Below are 26,369 nucleotides of genomic sequence, written 5' to 3'. Positions count from 1 at the left end.
AGAGTAATTTATGGATTAAAAAATGTCAAATTTTTAACACATATATACGCACATACAATACATGTAAAATTGTAAGAATCGAACATCAAAATTTAATAAATTATACAAGTAATCACTATAACTGACAAACAATTGACTTCTTAATTATAAAATAATTTTCTTAAACTTGAATGGATCTAATTATTAATAATACTGATAATACACCTTTATTATTATGGAGACATCTCTCTCTCATATGATAATTTTTATTCATGGAAATAATAAATCCGAGATTTGTAATGAAAAATGTAAAAATGATAAAAAATACTTTTCGTAATTTCGTATCACCGTGACATACAGTTGATCGGGATTGTTCACGAAGGAACGTTTGCGTAATTCTTCCACGAAGACAGTAGCGGAAATGGGAACGGGAATGCTGTGTATGCAAATGCGCGTATAAAAACAGAACCAGACATTTAATACAAAAGCTATCTTTATTCCTTTAATCTCATATCAGTCGTGAAAAATCCTTCGCTACATCCAAAGTACATACGACATGTGCAGAATCGAATACATTACGTTATACACGGTAATACAAATCGTATTGCTCAATCGTTCGGAACATCATGTGTACCTGCAACTGTGTGTATGTGTGTCTGTGTGTGTCGGTGTATGTATACATATACACGTGTACATATGTGTTTTTGTGTTTCTATATGTGTAAGTACGTAAATGAGTGTATATGTGCGCCTGTCCATATATGCAAGATTGTGCTGCGAGCGTCGGAGAGTCGTAACTCTTCGCGGGAGTTTTACGGTCGAGAAAAGGAGGTGGGTTTACGTGGTGGGAGGAGGGAAGTGGAATGGCAGGATGGGTGGATTCGAAGGAGATCGATTCGAATGTGGCTTTGGCCCTCATTTTCTCGTGTATACTTAATGTTAGCCTCTCTCTTTCTCTTTCTCTCTCTCTCTCTCGCTCGCTCTCTCTCTTCGCCATCTTTCCATTACATACACTCTTTCCTGATCGATCTTGCAACATGAAAATTTATGAACTCCACGTTTGCAAAATATTTTTCTCTCAAGACATGCTCTAAAAAGAACGAATAAACAAGATCAAGGTTGGCTATTTGCGCATTATCCTTGTTTCATCGTGAATAACGTCTGATCTTCCGAAACAAACATTTCCAGGAGCCACGAGATTAAAAAATGTAGATCATTAAAATATCTAAATTAAAAATAAATAAGCATTAATAATTTCCGATAGTCCCCCTGAAGGGACATTTTCAATTTAACCAAGAAACACTGCCGTCCCACCGTCGCCGGCCTCGCAACTTCCAACTGACGTGCATATCCGACGGATGAAGTTACCATGAATGTCGCCGCGCGGCTGATTAATGCATCGACGTGTGATTACATTTACCGGAAAGCATCGTAGTAGCACGTTGTGAATGCGAGGGAAGTTAATAGGATGGGCGGCTGCCTTCCTCGCGAGATTTTCCCTGGCGCGGCGCGGCGCGCGGAGCGGCGCGAATGTTTCACCGCGCGCGAGTCGGCGAGAGGAAAAGCCGATTAATATTCACGACCGATCTCGGGGACGCTAAGCCTTTATACGATGAAATTCCGCGCGTATGATTTCCTTGCGAAATTTAATTCGACCGATTTATCAGAGCGGAATTTTGTTCCTGCAGCAAGCCGTCCATCCGCACCGAAAATATTAAAAGTCGCGCGGAAAAGTCATTGAAACAATCGAGAATTATCTCTACGTAAAGATAACTCCCGTTCGCATAATTTCCTCCTGTGTGAAATACATTTCGAAAAATGTATATCTCGTGTCTTTCCGCGGATTTTCGAGGAAAATCCGGAAAAGCTTTCCGTCGCGTTTCCACAAAAAAAAAAGAAAGCGAGATCGTTACCAAGCAAGCTCGTGGCCGCGGTTATAATTAGCGCGCGCGCGCGCGCGCGTGCGGGCGAAAAGGAATAAATAAGAAGTAAAAAGGGATCGATGGGAAAAAGTGGAATGCGTTTAACTCAGACGAGCTGCAAACCAGCGAATGCAATATCGCTCGCGAGCAAGATCGTTAAACTTTGCTAGTGTTTTTCTTGTTCCCGCGTTTAACCGCTCGTTCGTCAATTCGACGAAAATAAATACACACGAAGAAGGAAGCGACAGATTGCGATGATAAATTTTTATCTGCGAAAAAAAAAGCGAATCTCTGAAAGCACGGCGTTGGGGTAAAAACTAAAAAGAAAAAAAGACTCGGACTGCCTAGTTTAAATTTTTTTTTTGCAAAAAAGGAATTGTTTCGAATGTGTCGGGATTTTTATTTTTCTTCCGCCAGATTTTAATCGATGCGAATAAATATGCATGAAGTGCCTAGAGTGGTCTATGAAAAATTTTTGTGAAAAGGAGGATTGTCCTGTGAAAAGGACAATCTCAAAAAAATTAGTTCTCTTTAAAAAGTATAAAATTATCCGTTTTTAATCTATCTAATGTACGAAGTGAAATAATTATTTTTAAAAGGTTTCCCCTCAAGAAAGTACACTGCATTTTCCCGTGTAATTTAACTCGATTTAACGACGTTATTTATTTAACCTCATGCGAAGTCTTTTAAGGAAGTCCTTTAAGGTGATTCTTTAAGGAAATGGCGATTACATGAAACGTGATTACATGAATGCGTCTTCTAATTATTTAATTTCCGAAATACTTCTCAGCGCTTTAAACGCAATATTTAGTATTTAAACGATATTTCGTATATTTTCTTCTTTTCCTAAATTGAGATAAATATAAAGATATTAATAAGAAATTAAAAAAAAGATTTAATATGAAAAAAAAAATGTTTTCAAAATGATCTTGCTGGAGGCTCTAATACATTTTTGCCGGAGTCGAATTTTATTTAATATTTATGAAGGTTCCAAACGCCGCCAATTTTGCTGCATTTTCAAAAACACGAACTAATAGTCTGCCCATTTACGGCAAATAAATCGAAATTCACAAAATTGACCTCACGCGTTGAAGTTATTCTTGTTGGCGAGCTCGTTTAAAAAGTTCTAATTAAATGAACGATAAACGCACAGAACTCCTTTCGCTGAATTTCGACAGTGCGTAAAATTACGTTCGCAACTCGATATAATTTAAATTTCGAAAGTTGACGATCCTGAAAACGTGCAATCAAATTTAAATGTATCTTGGTTATTAAAAATATCGCACAAATTTTATTATTAATTGCCTTTCAGTCAAAAAATATTAATGCTTATATATTTATATTTCAATAAAAAGAAGAATTTTAATTTCAATCATCTGTTGGTTAAAAACATCTGTTTTATTAATTTACTTGTAAAATGTTTGTCAGATGTCGACGTGGTCCAAAACATTAAATTTTAACTAACTAAAATAAACAATTTTTTATTTTCCTTGCCGTACTAAGAAGTTTCTCTTCACTTCTTGTCTTAAACATTCTCGTTTTGCCTGAAATTTCTCAAAATGTAAATAAATTACTTGCCCCCGGAACAAGATGAAATATTGTTATATACGAAGCTCGAAGGCGAAGACAAATTTCGAGTTACCTCGACGGCAAAGCTTAAAGGACACAGGCAGGATTCTATATCCTCGCGAGTCGCCAGACTGGAAGGCAAACACTGTTCATCCGTGAATCGCGTCGTGATTACGGCGACGGAAAGGAAACCAGTTTCCTCGTCTGGTACTTCTGACGATGAAAGGACCCTCCTAGGACTCGGCGCTTTCTCGGGGCGCATTCTTCCGTCTTCACGTCCGGCGCCACCTTGCAGTTATGATAAGTCGTCATCAACTCATCAGCGTTTTCTGAGTGATTGATGTTATACACGCAAATTTATACAAGTGTTACACTTAATCTTTTTTTTATAGAAACAATACCGATTGATTTCCATCCCGTTGCATGTCTATCGACTGCAGAGATCGACTGATTACTTGAGAGGGCGAAGCCAGCTCGAATCGCAATCTCGAAGACACCGTTAAAAAATAACTACTTTCACCGATTTTTCGTCGCTTAGTGGTTTTTTTTTTTAGTGTACGCGCCATATAATATGTATATATCTATGCGTGTTGTGTGTTTGTATATATATATTTATATATACGTGTATGTATATATATATATAGATATACGGGGCGTCCCAAAAGAGACGTATACCATTCCGAGGAGCTGGAATTAACTCGCAAAATCTTCTTCGGCAAAATAAATAGTCTACGACGAGGCAATAAAGTGAAACTTATTTAAGTAAATCATAATTCTTAACATTTCGAGAAATAAAATTCAATATCGGATTTCTTGATCCGACAAAATCTTGATCTCTTCCTAACTTTCGAATAGAGAGGATTTCCAAGATTAAATTCTTTCGAAGGTAAATTTGCTTTCGAAATTCCCCGCTCCGATCCGATTCTGGTATACACCGTTTTCAGAACATCCTGTATGCTCAACGGTCTCTGTACATCAGGTCGAGCGCCATCGCGGCGCTCCTAATCTCGCCAATCTTAAACACCAAGTTAACATTATTATCACTACAGCAGAATCGCTACAGTTGCGTCTCCGCCTTGAAACGCCAGGATCGAGAGGGTCCTCAAGAGAAATAAATGACATTTATTCTATAAGTCCAGAACAGAATACTGCCGAGGGAGGAAAAGAGATGCAAAAAAGACTTGAGCAGATTTCCGAGTCACGAGCACCCCATGTGCCATGGGCTATATAACGCTGTTGTCGATCTTAAACCATATCGGAGTAATCCAAGAGCCATTAAGAATAATTGAAGCGACCAGATCATATCAACCATAATACGTTCAAAAGGAACAGCAATAAATATGTTATATATTTTTTAATATAACAATAATTCTGCAAAACAGTTTTTGAAAATTGTGTGTAGGAGACACGTGGCAAATAATATATAAAACTTGTCAAATATTTATAATATTTACGATTAAAAGGGAACAGTCTCCTTTTATTACTATTTTACATCCATCTCGCTCGTTCCGCAATCGATTTATCGCGGAGACTTCGTCTCAGTCTCAGGGATCAACATGAACAATTAAATTTAATTAATTTCACATTTTCGTAGCGGATCCCCATCGGAGGAGGCCGCTTTGAGCACCAGTCACGTTCTCGCTCGCGATGCTGAAAGCGCGCCTTCGGGGTCCATGGGGCGCGTTTCACTCGATCGAGTCCGCCAAACATTTATCTATCACTTTAAGGATCAGTCACGCCATCTTGGTTCCTTTTCAACGCGACCGAACGTTTCTCCTTGGATCGCGTCCAAAAGACGTCGTCGTATTTCACAAGCGCGACACGCCGTTTAAATAAATCCGGCCCCGCCATCTTGGTGTGTCCGAAAAAGCACTCTCCGCGTTTAAACGCGACCCGCGTAAATTTTTCGGAGTCGATTTCCTTCGAATACGCGGAGCGCAAGAATCACCCGCGTTCCGCTGCTTTCCACCGCTTTCCACCGCGTTCCACCGCGCGAATATCTCCGCCGGTCTCTCCCCCGATTCTGACGAGGACTGCGCACCGCAGCGACATTCGAGACATGCCTTCTGATTAATCTATTACGTCTCCGCCGCCAGGACGAGTCCTTTGTTCGTGCCGTCTCGGGTGGCCCTGTTCCGCCAATCACATCCTGGACCCTGTTATTCTCCGCGAATTAATCTGGTTCCATGACGAGGACAGATTTCCTCCTTGATGCTGATATCTCGTTATTCGTTTAGGTCTCCATCCTTGGCGCGCATAATGAGAGGAGATTATAAAAATTACTCAAAAATTTGTATGCAAATATAAATGACGTTATTTTGTCTGCTGGGTCAATATGTTGAGCAAAAAGAATGAGGACAGGTCTTCCCTCTTGACTCATATGAAAATTTTTGCATCAAAACGATGAACATTTTTTTTCTCAAATTAATTTTCTTATATTCGAAATGATTGAAGTACTTAATACAAAAATGTTTAAATATTTGTGCGACATGTGTAAATTCTTAAAATTAAATCTTCTAAGATAAAATTCTTTTTGGCAAAAGTCGAGTAACAAATGTTAACTATATCTTGGTATACTTTAAAGAAAGTTTGTACAATCTCGTTAAAACGATTTCTTCTATGTATATCTTCAAAAAATTTTAATTGCGACGTTTTCCGCAAAGAAATCGATCAATCCGATTCTTTTTTTTCAGTAGATAAAAACTGAGAGTAAACCCGTAAAAAGTAAACGATGTATTAATTTTATTCGCGGTAGATCCAGGATGTATTTCCCACGTTTCTTATATCCGATTCCCGAACTCTCGTTCGGTTCGGATTTTTCAGACGTCCATGGCGTCTCCCACGTAGCCCTCGTCGGGACTTTCCGGATGATTCGGCGGTTGGATCTCCTCGGCCCTCGCGGCGGCCGCAGCCGCGGCCTCGCGAGCGGTTTTGCCGAGGAGCGATCGCGGCGACAGCGGGGTGGTTTCACCTCTGTAAGCCGCCGGAGGTGACGGTATGAAGGGTACCTCCGGGAAAACAGCGACCGGCGAGACTGGCGACTGAATGGGCAGCTGTTGTTGAATCGGTTGCTCGACCGGTTGAATCGGCGGGGGTGGCTGTATCGTCTGCGGTTGTGACTGTTGTTGTTGCTGTTGATGCTGATGCTGATGTTGATGCTGGTGTTGATGCTGATGCACCGGATAAGGATAACCCTCGGCGGTGTACCTGGCGTCGGTGCGCGGTAAAATGGGATCGTATCCCGGTGATCTCGCGAGGAATTCCGCCTCGCGCGAGTATCTGGCTGCCGGCGCGGCCGCCGAGCCTGGCTCCGACATACGTTGCCGGAGCCTGGGCAGAGTGCTGGCAGTGCTGAAGGTGATCTTGGGCAGGCCGAAATTGAGCGGGTAGCCATCCTGATCCAGGTAGCTCATCTGCGGCAGAACCGGCGGCGGTCGCAGATCGGGCTGCAGCGGATAGCCCGAGTCGTACTCCAGGACCTGCCGATCGATGCCGCCGGCACGCTGATGATGCCGTCCGTACAGCTGACCGTAGCCTACCTCGGTGTTTTCAGGCACCTCGTTGATCAGATCAGGCTCGGTCAGATACTTGGCGACCGGACTTGCCACTGAATACGCATCCCGATCTAGGTGATTGTTCCTGGTGTGCTCCCGGCGTTCCAAAGTGGCCGCGCGATTGATCTCACGCTCGGTATACGAAACCATCTGCTGATGTTCGAGACCACCGATCAGGCTACCGTTACCCTTTCGGCAGGCGCTGCTGGTGGTGTCCTTCGTGATCGGCAGCACCGATTTGCTCTGCGTCACCAACGCTTTCGAATTGCGCTTTCGGTCGCGACGCCGCTTCTTCGCGCAGTATATCACGCTACCCACCAAACAGCCCAGTGCCAGAAGAGTGCCTACCAGCGCGCCCGCGACAATCGCGACCAAGTAGCCGGAACCAGGATTGTCGGAAGGTGGCTCCACGGTGGGTTTCTCGCGGAAGAGCACGCGGAGAGAAAGATTCGCCACTGCAGAACCCGCGCTGTTTTCCGCGATACAGCTGTAGATGCCCTCGTCGAGCGACTCGACCGAGAAGAGGAACAGCGTGCTGCTCATGTTGGTCCCGCCTCGTTGTCGATAGATGCACCTAGAATAGATGCAGAGAAACGCGTTTCGAAACAAAAGAAACGTAGACAAGGTTTCGTAAAAGCTCTATGACCGATATTTATAGTCAGATCTTATATATAAGATCGACTTAAGTTTATCTTTACATACTCCGTAGCCAATAAAACGAGTTCTCTACTGCGTCTGAAGATAAACTTGAGACGATCTTAAATATAAAATTTGACTATGAATACCGGCCTATAATAGGAGCTGGAAATTCGCTTACCTCGGAAATGCAGAAATACTGCCGGCCATGGAATTGTTTTCGTGCTGCAGCTCGCACGGTTCTCCGTTGAACCACCAAGTGACCTTGGCGGTCGGAACCGCGTGAACGTCGCATCTCAAAGTGACATTTCCGCCCTCGTAGATCTCCAAGTGATCTTGAAGATCGATACGCGGCAGGCAGGCTAATTCGTTGGCCTTAAGACTCTTGATCTGCTTGCCTTGCAGCCTCGCCGGGGAATCGCAGACGGGTTCGGATTCCTGTGGCGCCGCCGGCGCCGACTCCTTCAGCCAGGTCTGCATTATTCGCAATCTACAGTCGCACTGCCACGGGTTATTGTGAAGAGTCAATCCCCTGAGATTTCCCCCGAGCGGCAGAGTGTGATCTGGCACGTAGGTGAGTCGATTGCCGTCCAGCCGGAGCCACTCCAACGACTGGAGGCCCTCGAAAGCGTTCTGCTCGACGACCTCTATTGCGCATTTGCTGATCTCCAAGTTGGTCAGATGCGCCAGATGGAGAAACGCGCCTTGGCGAATCTCCTTGATCGGATTCCCGTTCAGTATAAGCCTCATCAAGCTCGAATAGGACGCGAACGTGTCCGTAGGCACCTCCTCGATCTTGTTCTCAGACAGATCGAGCTCCACTAGGCCGACCAGGCCGACGAACGCCTCCGAGGCGATGCGACTGATCTGAGACTTGCCCAGATAGAGTCGCTGTAGGTTGATCAAGCCAAGGGCGCGGAAGCATTCCGGTGGCAGGCTGACCAGATGATTGCCCGACAAGTCGAGCACCTGCGTCTCCTCTCGGGCGCCCTGCGGCAATCCTTTGAGACCGCGGTTCGCGCACTCGACCCATTCCTTCCCGCCCTTCCACTTGCACGCGCACATGCTCGGGCAGCCCTCCGCCGCGTCTGTTCCCCAGGACAATAGCAGCAACATCGTGCCGAGGAGGGCAGCCCTCCGCCGCCAGACCGGTACGATCGAGCACATGGTGCTCTCTCATCGGTCGTACAAACCCACCTCGTTTTCTTCCTCGTCCTCTCTCTCTCTCTCTCTCTTGTAGTCGTATCCCTCCGTTTCTATCGCATTTTTCGCTGACCCACCACCGCCACGCGCGCTGACCCTTCAGCGTTGCCGAAGGGAGACTGCGGTGCTTCGATCGAGTCGATGCGGAGGTGAGTGCACGACTGCCTGCGAGGTCATCAGCTCGCGAAATACCGAGAGGCGGATCTCTGCAACAATAAGATGAACGAGCCGATGAATTACGGTGCACTTTGGATCACGATGTGATAAATGGTTACAAGTAGACAAGCTCGAGCCCGGGAATAATTCGCGGGAAAATTCAGCAAAGATCGCGAACTCGCAGACCTGAATAATTTTGCTAAATTAAAAATTAACTCATTGACTCACCGATCTGAAATGTTCGATCTCAAGAGCGCTCGTAATCGCGAGTTGTTTCAAGAAAGCCGTTTTTGCGTGTAAAATTTTTATCAGCTTGGTGCACCGACGACAATTGATTACGGGATTTTGCTCTCGAGGGATTTTGCTCCCGCGAACGAAAGGACTATTAGAGATCCTCGGCTGGATCAGGACTTCCCTCGTCTAGAAAGTCTCGTGGAAAAACAGCCACCGCATCGGGGCATAGAAACCGCCGAATCCTCAGTAAGGTGATTCCCGAGGGTTTTCCGCGAGGGATGAGGGAACGAGGGGAAGTGCACAGAACGCAGGTTGAGAGCGGATAATAAATTCCATGAAGAGGGTGTATATCCCGGAGAGGAGGCAAGGATGTCGCGAGGAGAAACACTCCCCGATATCAGGATATCGGAATATCGAGCGCGTTCGCGCAGCGTGGCATGCAAACCTTCCATTCCTCTCGTGGCTTTATCCCGGAGATGCCCGGTGAGAGGAAGCCTTTCTCCGAGGTCGAGGAATGCGAAGGGAAGAGGCCTGGAAGGATATTGCCGATCTCGTACGTTTCGAATCCAATATCAACTGACCCTCGTCGTCGTAGCCGCCGCGTGAGTTGCAATTTTTTTTCCCCCTGTGTCTTTAAAATCGCTGTCGGGAGCGGCATTGGAAAACGCAAACCGCGCGGATACGATATTGACGCGCCACTCGACAGTTCACGTAATATCACGTGTTGCATATAATTTGTATTATCGACAGACTAAGTCTTTCTACCTATTTGTAATTTATTACTATTAGAAAATGCGATTTTTCAAAATTGCGATCTCCCTTAAGAATCACAGTGAATGCGATATATATCGCATTTCTATTTTTGTATCTTATATTTTGAATTGTGCATAATTTTATATTACAAACGCAATTTTGAATCACATTATTTTATATCGCCAACACTATTTTAAATTTCCCCCGTTATATTAGGTAACTTTTAATTTTACGATTTTTGAAAATTTTTTATTATACATTTTGATTGTTTTAAATCATGAAATTTAAAATTATATAACAGAGGAAATTTAAAATAGAGTTTGCGATATAAAATGACGCGTGATTCAAAATTCCGTTTATGATACAAAATTATGATAAAAATTTTTACAGAATAATGAAGAGAAACAAATTATAAACAAATTGATTAAACTATATATAGTATTAAAAATAAAGCGTATTTAGTAATCGGAATACGTTACATTTATAACATTTAAATTGTTTTGTTTTACCTTTTTTTTATATAAATATTTAATGAATAATGAATATTTAATGAATAAATACTTACAATTACAAATGCAATTTTGAACTGATGTGCGATTTTATATCGCAGGCGCGATTCAAGAAAAAAAATCATGCTAGTGATATATCGCAAAATCGCACATCCCTATTTGTTACTTAAGTTTAATTGCGGTCATTGCACAAATGTACATTTTTTACGTAAAGTAGAAAGACACACACATACTTGTAATTAATATACAATTTGATCCAATATATAATATGAATTATATAAATACAACTTCTAGGTGTGTATATGTATGTGCATTATACGTATAAGAGCATTGATTTTCCGAACCCAGAATCATCCTGCATGTAAACGTAAATCGAAATTACGATAATTCTGTCGGATCACGTTCTTTTCAATACGCGCTCGCAAATTATCGCCGAGCCATGCTTCCTGCCTCTATGCATACTTGATGCCGTGTAAACGCGAACTCGCATAAATGGTGAGGCAACGTGCATGGAAAAAAAATTGTGAAAAGACATTTAAAAAAAACACACGATGGTGTGCGACACGGAAGATTCATTCTTTCGTTCATTCGCATTCGTTCCTTCATTCCGCTTTTTTCGTGCTCGCCTTCGGAATCGCGGCAGCTCGTTTAGTCAGCAAACGTTTTCATCGGGATGCGAATTGTCGAACCCGGAGGGTTGAAAATAGTCCCCGGTAAACCGCCGGTGCTCGCTTTGGGCGTGCGAAGGAGGGCCCTTAAAGGGGCTTCTTTAAAATTGCGCTAGCGTCTCGCGACCGGCAGTAAATATCGAATGCGAAACGGTGGAATACGCTTCTCTTTCTCTATCGCTCGAAATGGAAATGAGGGTTGAAAATGAAAAAGTCGAGTATTGGGAGAAGGCTTGGGAGGATACGCATTTTAACTTTTCAACGTACGGTTTTCCTTCCGCATGAAAAAATTCAATATTTTATATGAACTTATTTTCGCGAGACTCGTCTCTCGTATCAGCTTCGACAGAAAGATAATTCGTTTCCGGGCGGAAAAAAAACGTACTAAACGCGAGTCGTTTTAACAGATCTTTAAGAGCGAGTTAAACGACGCCTTCGGTCATTAAAACCGTAACGATAATGTCGCGATTAAATTCAACGGTCATGCCGATTCCGAGGTATTTCGTTAATTGTTACCACCATTTCGGCGAGAGAAAATGCTGCCCGACTGCAAAATGGGCAGAAATACTTTCCGCTGGCAAAATGTAAACGAGGCGAAAGAGACGAAGCGCTAAACGGCGTTGAGGGCATCCATCCGAGATGGTGAATCGTCATTTTAAACGTTATTATGACTGTTATCAGCGGAGGAATAATACAGTTAAAACGTGTTAACTTGAAAAAACTTGAATTGAAATCTTGCGATATTTCCTTATGTTTCGTTAATGCATACGATAAGGTAGAAGTGATTATCGACAGCGAGCTCGTTATCTCTTCTGTATTATCTTCGGATAAATTTGTTTCTTTTATTGGCGCACGGAGTATATATATTAATTCTACGAGTCTTGAAACATATTCTACATATTATGAATCATAACTAAATAATTAAAATGCTAATATTCGCAATGTATCAATTTTAGGGCAACTATTGCACAACTACATTGTGACATTTATGACTGATGAATAGTCGAGCAACTATATCGATTATGGCAGTGGTGTATCTCTCATTGTCGGGGAACCGTCACATCACGTGTGAAACGCAGCGGGGATAATTTAATTGACATCGACCCCCGTTTAATTACCGAGAAACAAGGGAGTTGCGCGACTAAAGAGAACAGACAATGAGAAAGAGGGGAGAGAGAGAGAGAGAGAGAGAGAGAGAGAGAGAGAGAGACAGAGGGAGGAAAGGATGATGGCAAGAACGTTTCTGAAAGTTGTTCGAATCGTATACGAAAGAAATCGGGTACTATCTTTTTAGGCCACTTCCGGTATCTTCCTCGATTTACGGGGCGCAGTACAAAGCCGCAGGGACAAGAATTTCCGTCAATCTTTTTCATCGATCCTCTCTAACCAACCGAGAACATGGACTTTTCGGTCGGATAGATAGATATGATAACGTTCAATTACTTGTTTAGAAGAGTGTTAAGAAATCAATTTGTCGATAATTAGATTGATAACCAGGAGAACAATAAAAACAGTAAAAACACAAATGTTTCGATGGTATTTTATCTAGGGTGTAGATTACAAGAGCAGTTCTGAGCTGCACTGTTTTCATTTCATAAACGCTTTGAAATACAGAAATTGTAAGAACCTAATCTAATCTAAGAACGTAATAAACTTGGAGCTATCGAGTGCGTTGTGCAAGAGAGAATACAGCGACTGAAATAAAAATTGCGATATACAGTGCGCGATTGTTCCTTAAAGTTCCTCGGGACCGGTATGGCTCTTTCGTCTTCTCAAGCGTGTTCGAAGCTCCTTATTCCTGCCTCTTCTGATGGCGGGGTAAAGGCAAGCAGTTCTTTGGTACCTTCATTCTCGACTTACAGCGCGACTTACAAAGGCTCGAGATCGAGTGGGCAAATATCGAGAACAGCCCCTTCCCAACCTCGCGATCGTGAAGGTAAATTAACAGCTAGGTAAATTCGTCGATGCAATTGCTAGATATTGATCAAAAATACGTAAGGAAGAATTGAAATGGAACGGGATACGATCTACCTTTCTTCACGATAGCTTCGTAAATAGAAAAATTGTAGAAAAAATACGGATCGAATTAAAGATATTATTGGATATTTCAAAAGTTAAAATAAAAATATCCTTGAGAATTATAGAACGCGGTCGATATTGAATGTTAAAATAAGTTCTATGCATGAGCAGCTATATATTGTTATAAATAATTATATAGTTATCTTTCCTTTAAATTGTAAAAATATCCTGAACGACTTTTCTGCTAATAAAACACCGGCTATCGCTATGTTAATTCAATTAACTATGATTCGCTTTTATTCCTTTGAGAGTATAAGTGGAAGAAGCGTACAACGATGGGGAATTGTACTTTAATGTCATTCGAATCCGACCTAATCGATCCTTCGAGAGTATCAGAATCGAAAGAGACTTTATCCTTAGTTTACTAATGTAATAATAGTCTGTAATAATATGACAGAGAGAAGAAATGAAGTCATATTCTAGTCGCGTTAAAGTATACTATTTAATTAACTTATTTAATGTATATCTTTCAGTTTCGTTATTCGAATTAAGAGCTTATATAACGTTGCATAATTTGGTCCATATTTAAATCGTGTATAATATGTTATTATATATATATATATATATTAAGTTATAAAAGATCTAATTTTCAAAGTATAATACCCTTATAATATATATATATAAGGGTATTATACTTTGAAAATTAGATCTTTTATAACTTAATCTATTACTGTGATAACTTACTTCACATAAGGCTAGTTATTACAAATATAATCGCCTTACATATATATATATATATATATATACGTGTATATATATATATATATATATATATATATATATATGGCCTGACTGACTGACTGATTGACTCATCAATGTTCAGTCCAAACTCCTCAACCTAGAAACATGAAATTCGAAGAGTATATTTCTTCCATGACGTAAGCACCCACTAAGAAGGAATTTTTAGAAAATCCCTTCGACCCCTACAGGGGTGAAATGTATTTTCACGGTTTCCTCGATATCTCTTAGGCCCGATAAGATATCGACTTGGTTTTTTCTTACAAAGGTTACCCATACAAATGCTTAAAAATGTAATAAGAGACGTTAACGGTAAAATCGTACATAAGATTAAACTATCTGCCACTATGTTATGCCGAAGTTATGTGTTACATCGACGGAGTTGGTCGAAATTATAAGTAGAAAGCTGTAACAACCTACCCCGTCACAATCAGCCCCGACCTGCCATATTTAGATATTTTGATTATTGCTTAAGCAAAAAAATTTTTTAAGACTAACATAACTGAAAGTTATTACATTTAAAGTAAAGATTTTAAAGAAACTGTTAGAATTATGATATAATAACCAGATTTAATATAACATTCAATGTATCATTAATTTATTTTTCGGCCATACAAAACTAAAAATATCTTCTGTTTGTGAAAATACGATACTCAACCTAAAGTAACTAATTGAAATATTATCGCAATGTTTTTGCGGATATATTATATTTTTTATGCAGTATCTTTTGTCACACCTTTACAATAGTTACCGTGTACCAACTAATCCCGATCTCCCCTATGTTTTTTGTATGTACACTATTATATATCTTTTTTATTAAAAAAACAGGTACACAGGAATATTTTATTATTTTTATTTTTTGTTATAAACTGAATGTAATAACGTCCATTATGTAATATAAGAAGTGCGCATATCCCAAAACTGAATTTTTTCCCCCTTTTCTCGTTAACATGAAGCCGCTTCAACGAAGTGTAGAATTACCGAGCGTCACGATCGATCAGTCGCAAAATCGAACGGCGAATTTGATCCTTACCTCCCATTCTCACCCTTCTTTTTGTAGCGACCCTTCTCCAAGCTCGCGGACACATTTCTCCCTCGCTTTGACAGACCCCTGTTAGGTAAACACGAATTTCCAGCATGGAAAATTCCTCCAAATTTGGACAGCACTGAACCCTCGTTGTGACAAGATACGAAAGATAAAAGACTGCGGCTTTTGTCCCCTTTTTTGCCAACAAAGAGAGGTCTTTGTTCTCTTTCTGCTGTCATTTTATCCGTTTATATAGCATTTATATAAGCATACATAATTTATTATACTATTTTCTCAAATATCTTCAACGACTTGTCGTTCTTTTAAAAAATGATCGTCAATTCTCTTCTCGTCAGTAACAAATCAGACTTCAAATGCAGAGGTACAATCACATTCCAATTTTCATTTCTGGTCGAGCACTCCACAATCGGGAATCGACGGCGCCGAAATAACGCGCGGCGATATTTTTTTTCCAGCTCGCTCCGGCGGAGCACAAAATTACCGAATACCGTAATCGATGCGCCGCGAAAACGCGTCCGACTTTTTCCGCCGTCTTTCGCCGAAAGAGATCTGGAAAGTAACGATCCCGGGGCGCCGCGAGGAGCACCGTCTATTTTTCTTCCTTCCGCGAAAGTCGGGAAATAAAGGGCCGAATGCCTCGTCGACGACAAGCCCGCCGATAATGTCCGCAAACGCGAACCGAGCGACGGATACCCGTGTAATAAATCACGAATATACAGGCTGATCCAGGAGCGAAAAAGTCGCGTATTTTCTCGGAATCGCAGAAAACTGAGACTGCAGAAATCAAACTGACCAGAATGGCGATAACATTTAACGTGAACCTGTCGACAGTTTATCGTTTATAAAAGAAACTGTTAAAGACTTTGGAAAGTTAAGTCTCCAAAAACTGTAAAAATAAACAAAACTTCCATTTCAATTTCAAATTGATTTAGATTAAATGGAAGTTCAGTTTGAAACTTGTAATTGTCGAGATGTTTAATATTTAAACCGAGCAAGTAACATTTACTTCGCCAGCAATTATAATTAACTTAATTAACAGTTGAGACTTTGAAATCGACCCAACTGGCTAGAATAATCATCATGACGATACGATTTGGTCAATATTGGTTTTGGTCAGATTAATAGTTAAGACGGTTCGACCATGGGTTTTTTAGTTCTTCTAAATTGATGTAATTTTGATGCTTCTACATATTATAAGCATCTTATTTAAATAATTTAATTTACTGCGAAAAATATTACCTTAATATTTAAGTTTAAAAGTTACAATATTGCGGAAGAATATGATAATATTTCGTTATCGATGTCAGCATTGAGATAATTATTATTGAGAACACGATATGACGTGGCTGCCGCAAAATTGAACAAGACCTCAAACTAATGCCGATGTGAATTATCAGTTAATTGTTTTGAAAACATTGTTCGTTAGGGGAAACGCGGCGCGCCTGCGTCGCAATCGCGTTCGAATGCGCCTTGCAAATAGGCATTATGTTACCGTGCCCGTAATTGCGCTAATAACAATGGCTAATAGAGATAATAGTGCGTCGCTAATTTTACCGTTATTTACTGATAGCTGAGGCGTTACCATGTAACAAAACCGGCCGCGCCGCGCCGGATCGTTGTCGTCGACGTCGTCGTGAGCTGATATTTCGTTTAAATTAAAATTAAACCGCTAATTGCCACGGAATTGCAAATAAATATTTCCCTTCCTTGGATACGGCGCATATCGATAAATGCACGCCTCACGGAATGTTCATAAACACGAATAAACCGTCGTGAAATTTGCGCGTTTCGAAATGGAAGTGAAATAGCTATATCTCCGAATAATTTAACATTTGTGATATAAAATGTATGATTTAATATTATGGTATAAATTTTATATTTAGCATTACGATGTGAATTCTGATTTTACTTTATATTTATTAAAAATGTTATTCTTGTTGTATAAAAATGGGAAGAGGAGAGATGGAACACAGTTTTTATATATTCGCAAATAGGGGCTTAAATTTAATACGCCTATTTGATTTAGATTCAGAATTTTTCATGAATATAAAGAAACTGATTTTATCTCCAAATACCCCATAAATCACATCTCTCCCCCGTCCCTCGAATCGCGGAGTCTCGAGCCGTCCTTTCGCGATCTTATTTGGGTGATCAAAAGCGGACGCGTGACATCCGGCGGCAATCACTTTTAACGGGACTCGCTCCGTCGAGCCATGAAATTACTGAATCATCATTGAACCGTCCTCTCCGCCTTTGCGGCTACTGGCGGCTCCGTGGAAAGGGTCGTGGAATGGCACCGTGAGGTCGACGCATTTCCCTATTACGTGCGTCGTTGGCCCTCTCCGCGAGCTGAATCGCCAAGCAGCAGCAGCAGCAGCATCGACGACGGCGGCAACGGCGACGGCGACGACGATGACAACACCGGCGACGCTTGACGTAGCTCGACGTTAAGCCGACGGCGGATATCGTCAACGTCTGAAAATTCGCGCGGACGTAACTCGCTGCGGAATCTGCCATCAGGTGGAAGCTTACGAGATTTAATGCGCCCGTTAGTCGGCGTAGATGCAATTTAATCTGACTCACCAGCGATTGCGTTGGGAGAGCTGAGGACGGATCATAAAATGATGAAATGTGCCCCTTACTCGGGCCCTCTCTCTCTCTCTCTCTCTCTCTCTCTCTCTCTCCCCCCCTCTCCTTCCCGTCCTATCTCGCGCAAGGTATCGATTCGGTAACTATCCTCGGAAATACATAAGGAAACCGGGTATCATTCCTGATAATCCAGATCTTTATGCGCGTTACGGTTTGAAGAGAGAAATTTGTATAGAGGAATAAAAGCAGAATCCGATGAAATTATTTCACGTAGACTAGAGATTTAATTTATCTCCCATATAAATGCTCGCACATTTATCGCGAGCTTCCTGGGTCGATTTTTATACGCGACTTTTTGCTCGGCAAAACAGCGTAGTAATTGTCGACCGCGCATCATAATGCCGGGGGGCAGGTTTACGCCCGACAAAATTTCAAGCGGAGACTTCGTTATTTTCAGCCAGGGCGACTTCGTTATTTTCGGCCGCGAGCTGCTTGTTACTCCCTTAATGAGAAATGTTAACGTCGCCAAGACTTTTTAAATTAGCGTCGTAATTAGCCGACGTGCGCGCGTTTTCGTCCGCGAGTACGAGTTTCCGGCTCGGGTGCTCCGGCAAAATTCGTGAACGGTGTGTCGGCTCGTTTTGTGCTAATCTCACCGGCGGAAATAACATTCCCTCGCACGTCGGTTTTTCATTTTCGGTCTTACATTCGATTTAACGCGTGGCCCGCGTTTTTCTCAACGTCGATACGATTAAAAATAAATTAGAATTAACTTTTAGTCACTGAATATTTACATATATGTTGTAGTGATTTCGTGTTTTTTTTTTTTTTTTTTTTTTTTTTTAATTTCTAGAGAATACACAAAAAACTAGGATATTATGGAACAAATAAAAATTACAATTTTACTAGTAATTTTGCAAAATCCTTATAGGTACTGCCAGTGAAATTGTGAGTTGAAATTTTTATTAATTTATATATTTATAAATATATTATAAATTATGTTTATAAATATAAATATGCTTATTTATATTTATATTAATAATTTTTATTTATTCTATAATATCTCGGTTTTTGTGGATTTCCTATAGGAATTTTGCAAAGAAAAAAACAAATTACACAAAATCCCTGCGACATATGTCTACCTAATTATTTCTTATGCATTGTTCTTCAGACAATTTAAATTTGACATGAAAAAAATACTTAATCGACTTGAGCACTTAATAAGCTCGAAGGATGCGCTAAACCTCGAACAGCCCTTGAATGCAAACATGGCCGCCGGATGCTGTCAACGCTTTTTCCATCATTGTCGCTGTTTTACGATCGCGGACTCTCCTCATCCCCGCATTCTGGATTCGACGTCTCCCATGGGGGACGATGCGCGACAATAAGCGACTCGGGGACGGCAAACTAGCGAGCAACAACAGCGAGAGCGGTGTCTGTCTCGCGGTCGGTTGTATTCCAACGAGATTACGAGGCCGTGATGCAAATATGGCGGAGCGTACGACGTGTGAAATATGCAGCCGGATGCAAACGGCTTCGCCGCGAAGTCCGACCGAATCGCCTCTGCGGAGGTTATTCGGAATAGCGAAACTCCGCCCGCGGCTCGAAATTTCACCCCGCGGCGTTATCATCCCCTAATTTATACACGAAGATCGCGCGCACCGACCTCCCGGAAATGGTCTCGCGCGATAATTCAACTCGATCGCAAAAAGAGAGACGCATCTCTCTTTTTCGCCACATTTCCGAAATCCAACTTATATCCATTCCCATAATAAATAGGGCTTAAGTAACGGAATGTTAAAACCGCTGAGCAAATATCAGAGGGATATATAGGATAAAACGGAGTATCGCACGGCCGACGATATGGCCAAAATATTTCACCGAAGGTCGAAACAACCGCAGAGGAATAGGGGATGTTTGGAAGAACCAATACGTTTACCACGTGCGGGGAGGCGATACTTCTCGTCGAAAGGGCGACGGGGAAAGGGGGGAATACGAGAACATATCGCACGCCGTTTGTTGTGCGCCACGTCGCGTCGTCGTGCCGGCGATGTAAACGGGGCGAAAGGGGTGTATGGGGAATTGTAGGGGTTGGGAAAACTCAAAGCGGAGGCGCCGGCGACGCCGTTCCGGCCAGCCGACGCCCCGCTGCTGGAACAAAAAAGGTAAAACGAAACAAAAAAAAAAGAAACGAGAGAAATCGCGGAAACAGCGTCGCCGAGCGCGCCGCGATGCGTGGTTACGCTCGGCGAGAATTTGCGAACGTTCGAGAAGCTGTGTTGCAGGATTTAAACTCGTCGACAAAGAAAAGAGAGACTATAGTTCGACTAGACAAAAGACTAGTTCAGACTAAAGACTAAGCGACACGTAAACTATTTCTTCAACTTGACGCGACGCGATGCACGTTCGTGCGACGTCATTTCGGGGCGACACGGAGAGTATTTGGAATGTATAATTAGTCTTTGATCGCTCCAAGAATTCGCCCATTCCTCTGCGCGAGGGAGATAACAGTTAACAATGTAATTTTAATAAATGTATCCCGTAGCTTACACGTGACGTAAGTACGCCCGCCGGGAGGGAAACTGCCATGCCGCGAATGTTGTCGCGCGGACTTTGTCAATTTTCATATTGATTTAAATGAGGAAGTACAGGACGGGAAGCAGAACTTGCCAAGCTGCTCCTGCGAAGCTTAATACCGAAAGTCTCTAAGCTCTTCACGGAACATCGTCGGTTAGGTAACTACTTGCGTCATTGGAATAATCCGCCGCACGATACATTACACAGATGTTATAGAGCCGTCTTACGTTAAATATTACACGGGACATCTTACTAATGATGACGAAAATATATACATATATGTATATACGGCGAAGTATCCGCTAGGCGGAAGCAAATTGCGGTTTTCAAGATTCAGGAATAGTTGGAAGCGAGAACTAAATACCCAATACGTTTGAATAAAGCTCATTTCACCTTATACGAACTACCTCCGCTCGCAGAAGCTCTCGGGGTAAGAGCTATTGATTTCTTGGCAAACAACACGAAGAAAAGCTGTGCGGCTAGCCGAACGCAACACATTGCCTGCGTTAATGGCAGAGACTGTGTGCTACTTTCGACTAATCGATTCTGCAGAAGAATAGGCGGGCGCGTGTGTGAACGAAGGGCTGCTGAACGGGTCCGTGCACCCAACTTCGACTGATTACTCCGTTTCTAATTCGTCGGAGTGGATGTGGAGCGTGCGGACGTCTAAAGCCGCGCGATCTTGCTCACGAAATGCTCGCTGCAGTTTCATCGAGTATCTCGCAAAAAAGATCAACGTGTGTTTTCCGAACTTCGGCACTCGCCGCAACGTATATTCCTGATGAGAATTCAGAGAGTTCATCGACTTCTGCCTGAAATCTTTAGTTGTTACGTCGAGTTGCGTAGACACTAAAAATAAGGAAATATCATCATAAAAGAACAAACCAAGCGTAATTTATGATAATGATGTCCAACGGCATTAGCCATGATTTTCCCATCATTCTCTTAAAGAACGTAAACGCGACAATCTTCATTTTTGCATGTACGGCATTGTGGCATGCATATACTGGGTCACTTCGAAATAAAAGAGCAGTTATTTTCTCGATATTTTTTCATAATATATAATACTTTGGTGCTTTATTTACTAGCCACTATAGTGCGACTGTATTCCGATATCCAATAAAATTCGAAAATTTTCATGTATAGATGTAAAAATCGCAATAATTGCAGTGTTAGAATTAAAACTATTATAACTTTACGTTATTTTTAATTAAAATAATTGCCATAATTTATGCTGCGATAACTCTTGCAAATAAAAAATAAAAATTAATTCGTTGATCTTAAGCTGATCTTTTTGTTAAGTTAACGTTATTTTTTAGCTTGTCATGAATAAATAAAGCATGTATTTGAGTTTTTGACTGCGGTGATCGAATAGTTAGAAGTAGAGCGATATGACTTGACTAGGCAAATTCAAATTTACATCAATATTTACAAGATCCACACGTCTCTCTTCGACTCTTTCCGAACCTTTTACTATAACTCGTATGATTGATACATACTTCATAACGCGTTACACACAAGCATACACGACAAGCATTTATAAAACTCTTCGAACGCTCGGCAAGACGAAATCACACGAAATAATCGTACATTCTGTTACAGCAAAAATTGTAAAAGAGTTTTTTCCCTTAGAAAGAGCTAATATAAACTAACGCTTTCAGAATGTCTCGTATATCATCTTTGCTAACATAATCCTACTTTACGCCGCGATTGAAGACTCAATAAAGGGAGAACGCCTCAATAAAGGTGGAAAGATAAAAAGCCTGACCAGGTCCAGCGTTTTCCTCATAACCGCTCTTCCTGCGGTCAAATAACGCGCTTTGTCCGGAGAAAAACTTTCAGCTTCGATCGTACAGTTCCTAATTAGGTCAATTTGTCTAACGAATCTTAGAAAATTTTAATTTATTACTTTTTTTTTTTTAATAAAGTGATTTAACGAGATACTTAACATTGCCAATTTCTCAAATATTCAACAAAACAGTAAAACTTCTTTTCGTTAAAATAAAATTTTGACTTAACGGCGATATGACGTAGATACGTTACTTGAACACGGCAAGTACATCTGCGCGCAGTTTTTGCGCCTCGGGTCCCGGCTTTAATTCGTGCATTCTCCTTTTTGTCATACTCGGTGGAGAAGCGAGACCCTTAATTACAGCTGACCGAGCGGCGATTAAACTCCGCTAATTGTCGACACCGATAGGCGATGACGCCGGACTCCGATAAGCGCTGCGGCATTCTGCGAGCCTGCTGCACTGGCCGAGATACGATCCTACCTCACGTTTTATTTAATGAAATAAGCAAATGTGCGTTTCTTTGATCAATGCGGTAATATCTTTGAAAAAGTGGGCCTAGATTAAATCTACAATTTAAATCTTTATTGTGAAAACATCTATCCTAAAGTCGCTATGTACGGAATACGTCTTTGAAGCTTATTGCGTTTCACGTGAGAAACTCCGTGCGTCTTAAATTGTACGAGGTGTATGAGCCCACGAAAGAAAGAGACGGACCAGAAGATACCGAGGGGTGGGAGGGGAAATGCGAGGGAGGGTGGGCATCATGAACGGGAGATAGTGTTATCAGAATTGCCTTCGGGGAACTCCACTAATTTTAACTAACAGTGGAAATATCGCAAAACTTTTGAGCGGCGAGCTCTCTCTCGCCAAACAATTTATCTTTCTATCTCTGCGCGAGATAGATAGAGAGAATCAAGGAGAGGGACGTGGAGAATGAGAAAGTTGGCGGAAGGGAAGAGAAGCGGGGGGGAGGGCAGGAAGACAGTTTCGCGCGCCCTTGCCTGTAGCCTCTTACTTATCCACTCGCTTTGCGGTGTTGGGAAAGGGGATGGGATTGAGGGAGCAGGGAGGACTTTAGTACGCCTTTAAAGTACGGTATAACCCTGGAAATTATAGCACGCCACTGGCGCAGTATGCTCGGCGGTGGCAACTTAATAAGCCGATAGGATACGATCTGCCGCGAGCGGGGAGACCCGACCGGCGGCGGTGCTGCGACGGTGGCGTAAGCTCTCTCGCGCTAATTATTTGCGATTATGACTTCGCTGGCGGAGTGATCGCGCGTGTTGATACCTCGCCTCGCCTGTTATAAATAGCCTCACGGCGACGTTTTATTTCATCAGATAGTTTTTCGCCGGGTATTAATCTCGTTTCGGTGTAATTTGTGAAAATACAGCCCTCGCTGTAAAGAAATGTCTCGTACAATTATGTTGAAATCTTCCCGCGATAGTCGCATTCACGAGCCAACAACAGTTTAGACCACATTATGTTTCTTGCTTCGATGCATCAATTCTTTTTACCTTTCACCCTTTTCACTCGTGCGGCAACGTAATGTATCGAAGTTATTAAATCGTTGTTTCACGTATGATTATCTCGCAATCGTAATTTGTGCCATTTATCCGACGGCATCTCAGGCAAGCCTCTCGACAATCAGTTCGTGCGATCGATTTCCCGTGAAACGTTAACCCGTATATATATCGTTATTTTATTACGACGCGGTACCCGGTAATGATCGTCGTATCGCGCGCGGGTGAAACTTTGAATACCGTAATTACCAGCGCGAATTTCCCGCAAGAGGCGATAAAGGGCTCGTCGAACTTTTTATACCGCGTATGCAGATCTCGTACCTACGCTACGGGCGAGCTGTAACACGGCGGGTTAACGTTTACCACTTCACCTCCGCCGTTCTCCGTCATCCTCCGAACAAGTGCATATCGTTGGTATAAACGGCCAGCAGATATGAACCTGACGGGTCCGCTCGGTTACATTAACTACGCGCTATAAGAAGGCCGCTATTGAGTTTTGCGGCAGTTTATCGCGACCGTAACTAGAGTGGCTTTATGGTTCGCTGATAAGCCCGCGGGATGATGGCGTACGTCGTCTCGTCCCTTCGTTATCGTGGTGGCGGGCTGACGAACAGACGGAATCTCGCTCTCTCCTGACAAACTGAAAGTAATAACAAAGTAACAGAGTAATATCAAAGAAACAGAGGTTAATTGGATCGATAAGCAATGCAAGTATTTCGCGATATTGATAAGCATCTGCAATATCATTTACAATAGATTTCGTGATTATATAATTTTGTAATTTTACAAAATATCTATAATGTTTAACGTAATTTTAAATTTCCGAATATACGTAATCTATGAACGCCTTTATTGATTTTGATTGCCTGTCGAATTTTCTTATTGAAAGAAAGAGACGTCAAATGATAGAAAATGTGTCCTTAAAAACTATTCAACTATTGTCTTCTTGACTGTATAATAAAAAACTATTAAAGATTGAAACGCATTTTTCCAGTTGCATGAGTTCCATCAAATGCGTTCGATTTTCCATCCATTTAACACGGCATTGCTAAGTCTTTTTTTTTATATCGGTAGTTGTTAGTAGTTCAAATTCTCGATTTAATTGAAAGCTCATGCGGAATTCCATGTATCTGCGTACCTAAGCGGTGCTCGTCGCTGAACTTTTTTAATCTGAGTAAAATGTTTACGAAGCGGTTTGCGAGCGGTTTCACATCCGCTTTCTTTTTTTGTTGGAGAAAGAGAGACGAGGGTAGAGATATCGAAAACGAGAAACAGAAAGAGGGCGAGAAAGAGAGAGAGAGAGGGAAAAAGGGACGGGGGATACGGGATAGCGATTGTGTCTTTTGATGACGGTAAACACCGTACAGCGCGTTTCGTGCAATCTAGAAACTTTTTTCCTGCTCGAACGAGGTGGAAATATTCGTGTATGGCGGTTAAAACGAAGAGGAACCCGTCGGATATGTTGGCTTCGTCTGCGTTTTAGCGGAAACTCGGGGATCTATATTAAATCCTACTAGCGGCTTGTGTTGATTTTAGTATGGCACGGTCGGCGGTCGTTCGGTTTGCCGTAGGAATTGTCCCGAACTGAAAAAAGCCAATCCGCTTGATTGCGGCTCCGAAAATGTCCGCTTCGCGGTGGCCCGTCTCACAAAATTCGATCGACAGGCGACGAGTGATGGCACAAGCTCGCAAAAGTTTCATTAAATTATTTCACCCGCAAAACGTCACGCGGGGTTTTATCTCCGCACCGTCCATTTTCGGCTCATCACGAGCTAATTAAATTAGGCGAGGGACATCGGATAATCCTAGCGTCTCTCTATTTTCATATTGGTAAAAAGAAATAAGTCAATGTTTTTCAAGCACACATTTTATATCAAGTTATTTGTCTGAACAATATTTATATAATAACGACGGTCAATATCGATATCCGTGATGTGATGCGAACTGATTGTGAGTGGCCGACGCGACGTGCCGGATGTGCATTTCTATCTTCCCGATCGTATCGCTCGCGGGGAATCCAATTGGAAATTGTCAATTTCGCGAAATTACATTCCCTCATTCGTTAATGAACGAACATCGCCGCTCCATAAAATATCCTTCCGCCAGAATAACCTTTCCCTTGACGCTTTCTAAAGATCTCGATGGGGGATCGGCGCGACGCGCTCGGGCGCACATCAATGCGCGCGCAGACACACGCGGGCACATTTTCTATATAGTGAAATCACTTTGCACGTTTCCCCGGATCGTAATCAATTCCTCTCGAGAGTCTCGAGACCCGGCGAGTTATTAATCGTCATTAGCAACGACCTTTCATTCCTCTTCGCTTCCGCCGAGGAGGGGAAAAAACCTCAACCAGACCCTTCTCCGTGTCCGGAAGTACAGCTCGCGTTTGTTGCGCTCTTCCCGGCCGGATGTGGCCATCGATTTGCTTCTGATCGAAGAAAAATGGTGGCCATTCTGCGCGGTCAATTTCTCTCCGGAGATTGACTCGGAGATCACAAAAGCGTGAGAGAGTATCCGTCCTTTCCGCTCTTTTTCCGCTTTCTCTCGCGGCTTTTTTCTCAGAGGAGCGAAAGTCATGCAATTATTGCAATTAGTCGGAATTTTAAACGTGACACTCGATGGCTGGCGTCGTCTCGGTCGATCGTAGTTGCCCCCGGACGATCGCGCAGTAAACCGAAGGGTCTCTCGCGTGGTGCGGGCATTACGGTCGGAAGTTCCGTGCGCGAAGCGAGGCAAGTAAAGCTAGTTAGAGATTCTTTAATAACAAGAGGAAGAGGACGTTCCTCGGGGAAGAGAAACTTAATTAAGTGCTAGTGGCGGGCCCGGAACTTTTTTGC

The 26,369-nt window shown here is 42.2% G+C and overlaps 1 protein-coding gene across 1 annotated transcript in view; it reads right to left on the bottom strand.

Moving 5' to 3' along the window:
- Window positions 1–454: 454 nt before the first annotated feature.
- LOC139821768 (uncharacterized) overlaps window positions 455–26,369 on the bottom strand; it is a 106,728-nt gene continuing 80,813 nt past the window's right edge. The window contains exons 3-4 of the mRNA XM_071793076.1: window positions 7,841–9,068; window positions 455–7,597 (exon numbers count right to left, since the gene is read on the bottom strand). Of these exons, the coding sequence (XP_071649177.1) occupies window positions 6,289–7,597; window positions 7,841–8,826 (2,295 nt within the window). The 5' untranslated portion in view covers window positions 8,827–9,068 and the 3' untranslated portion in view covers window positions 455–6,288. The remainder of the gene's footprint in view (window positions 7,598–7,840; window positions 9,069–26,369) is intronic.

This window comes from Temnothorax longispinosus, chromosome 11 (genome assembly GCF_030848805.1).
Source record: "Temnothorax longispinosus isolate EJ_2023e chromosome 11, Tlon_JGU_v1, whole genome shotgun sequence".
In the NCBI taxonomy this organism is placed as follows: Eukaryota; Metazoa; Arthropoda; class Insecta; order Hymenoptera; family Formicidae; genus Temnothorax; species Temnothorax longispinosus.
The sequence above is the reverse complement of the archived record's forward strand: the minus strand, read 5'-3'. Positions and strand labels throughout refer to the sequence as shown.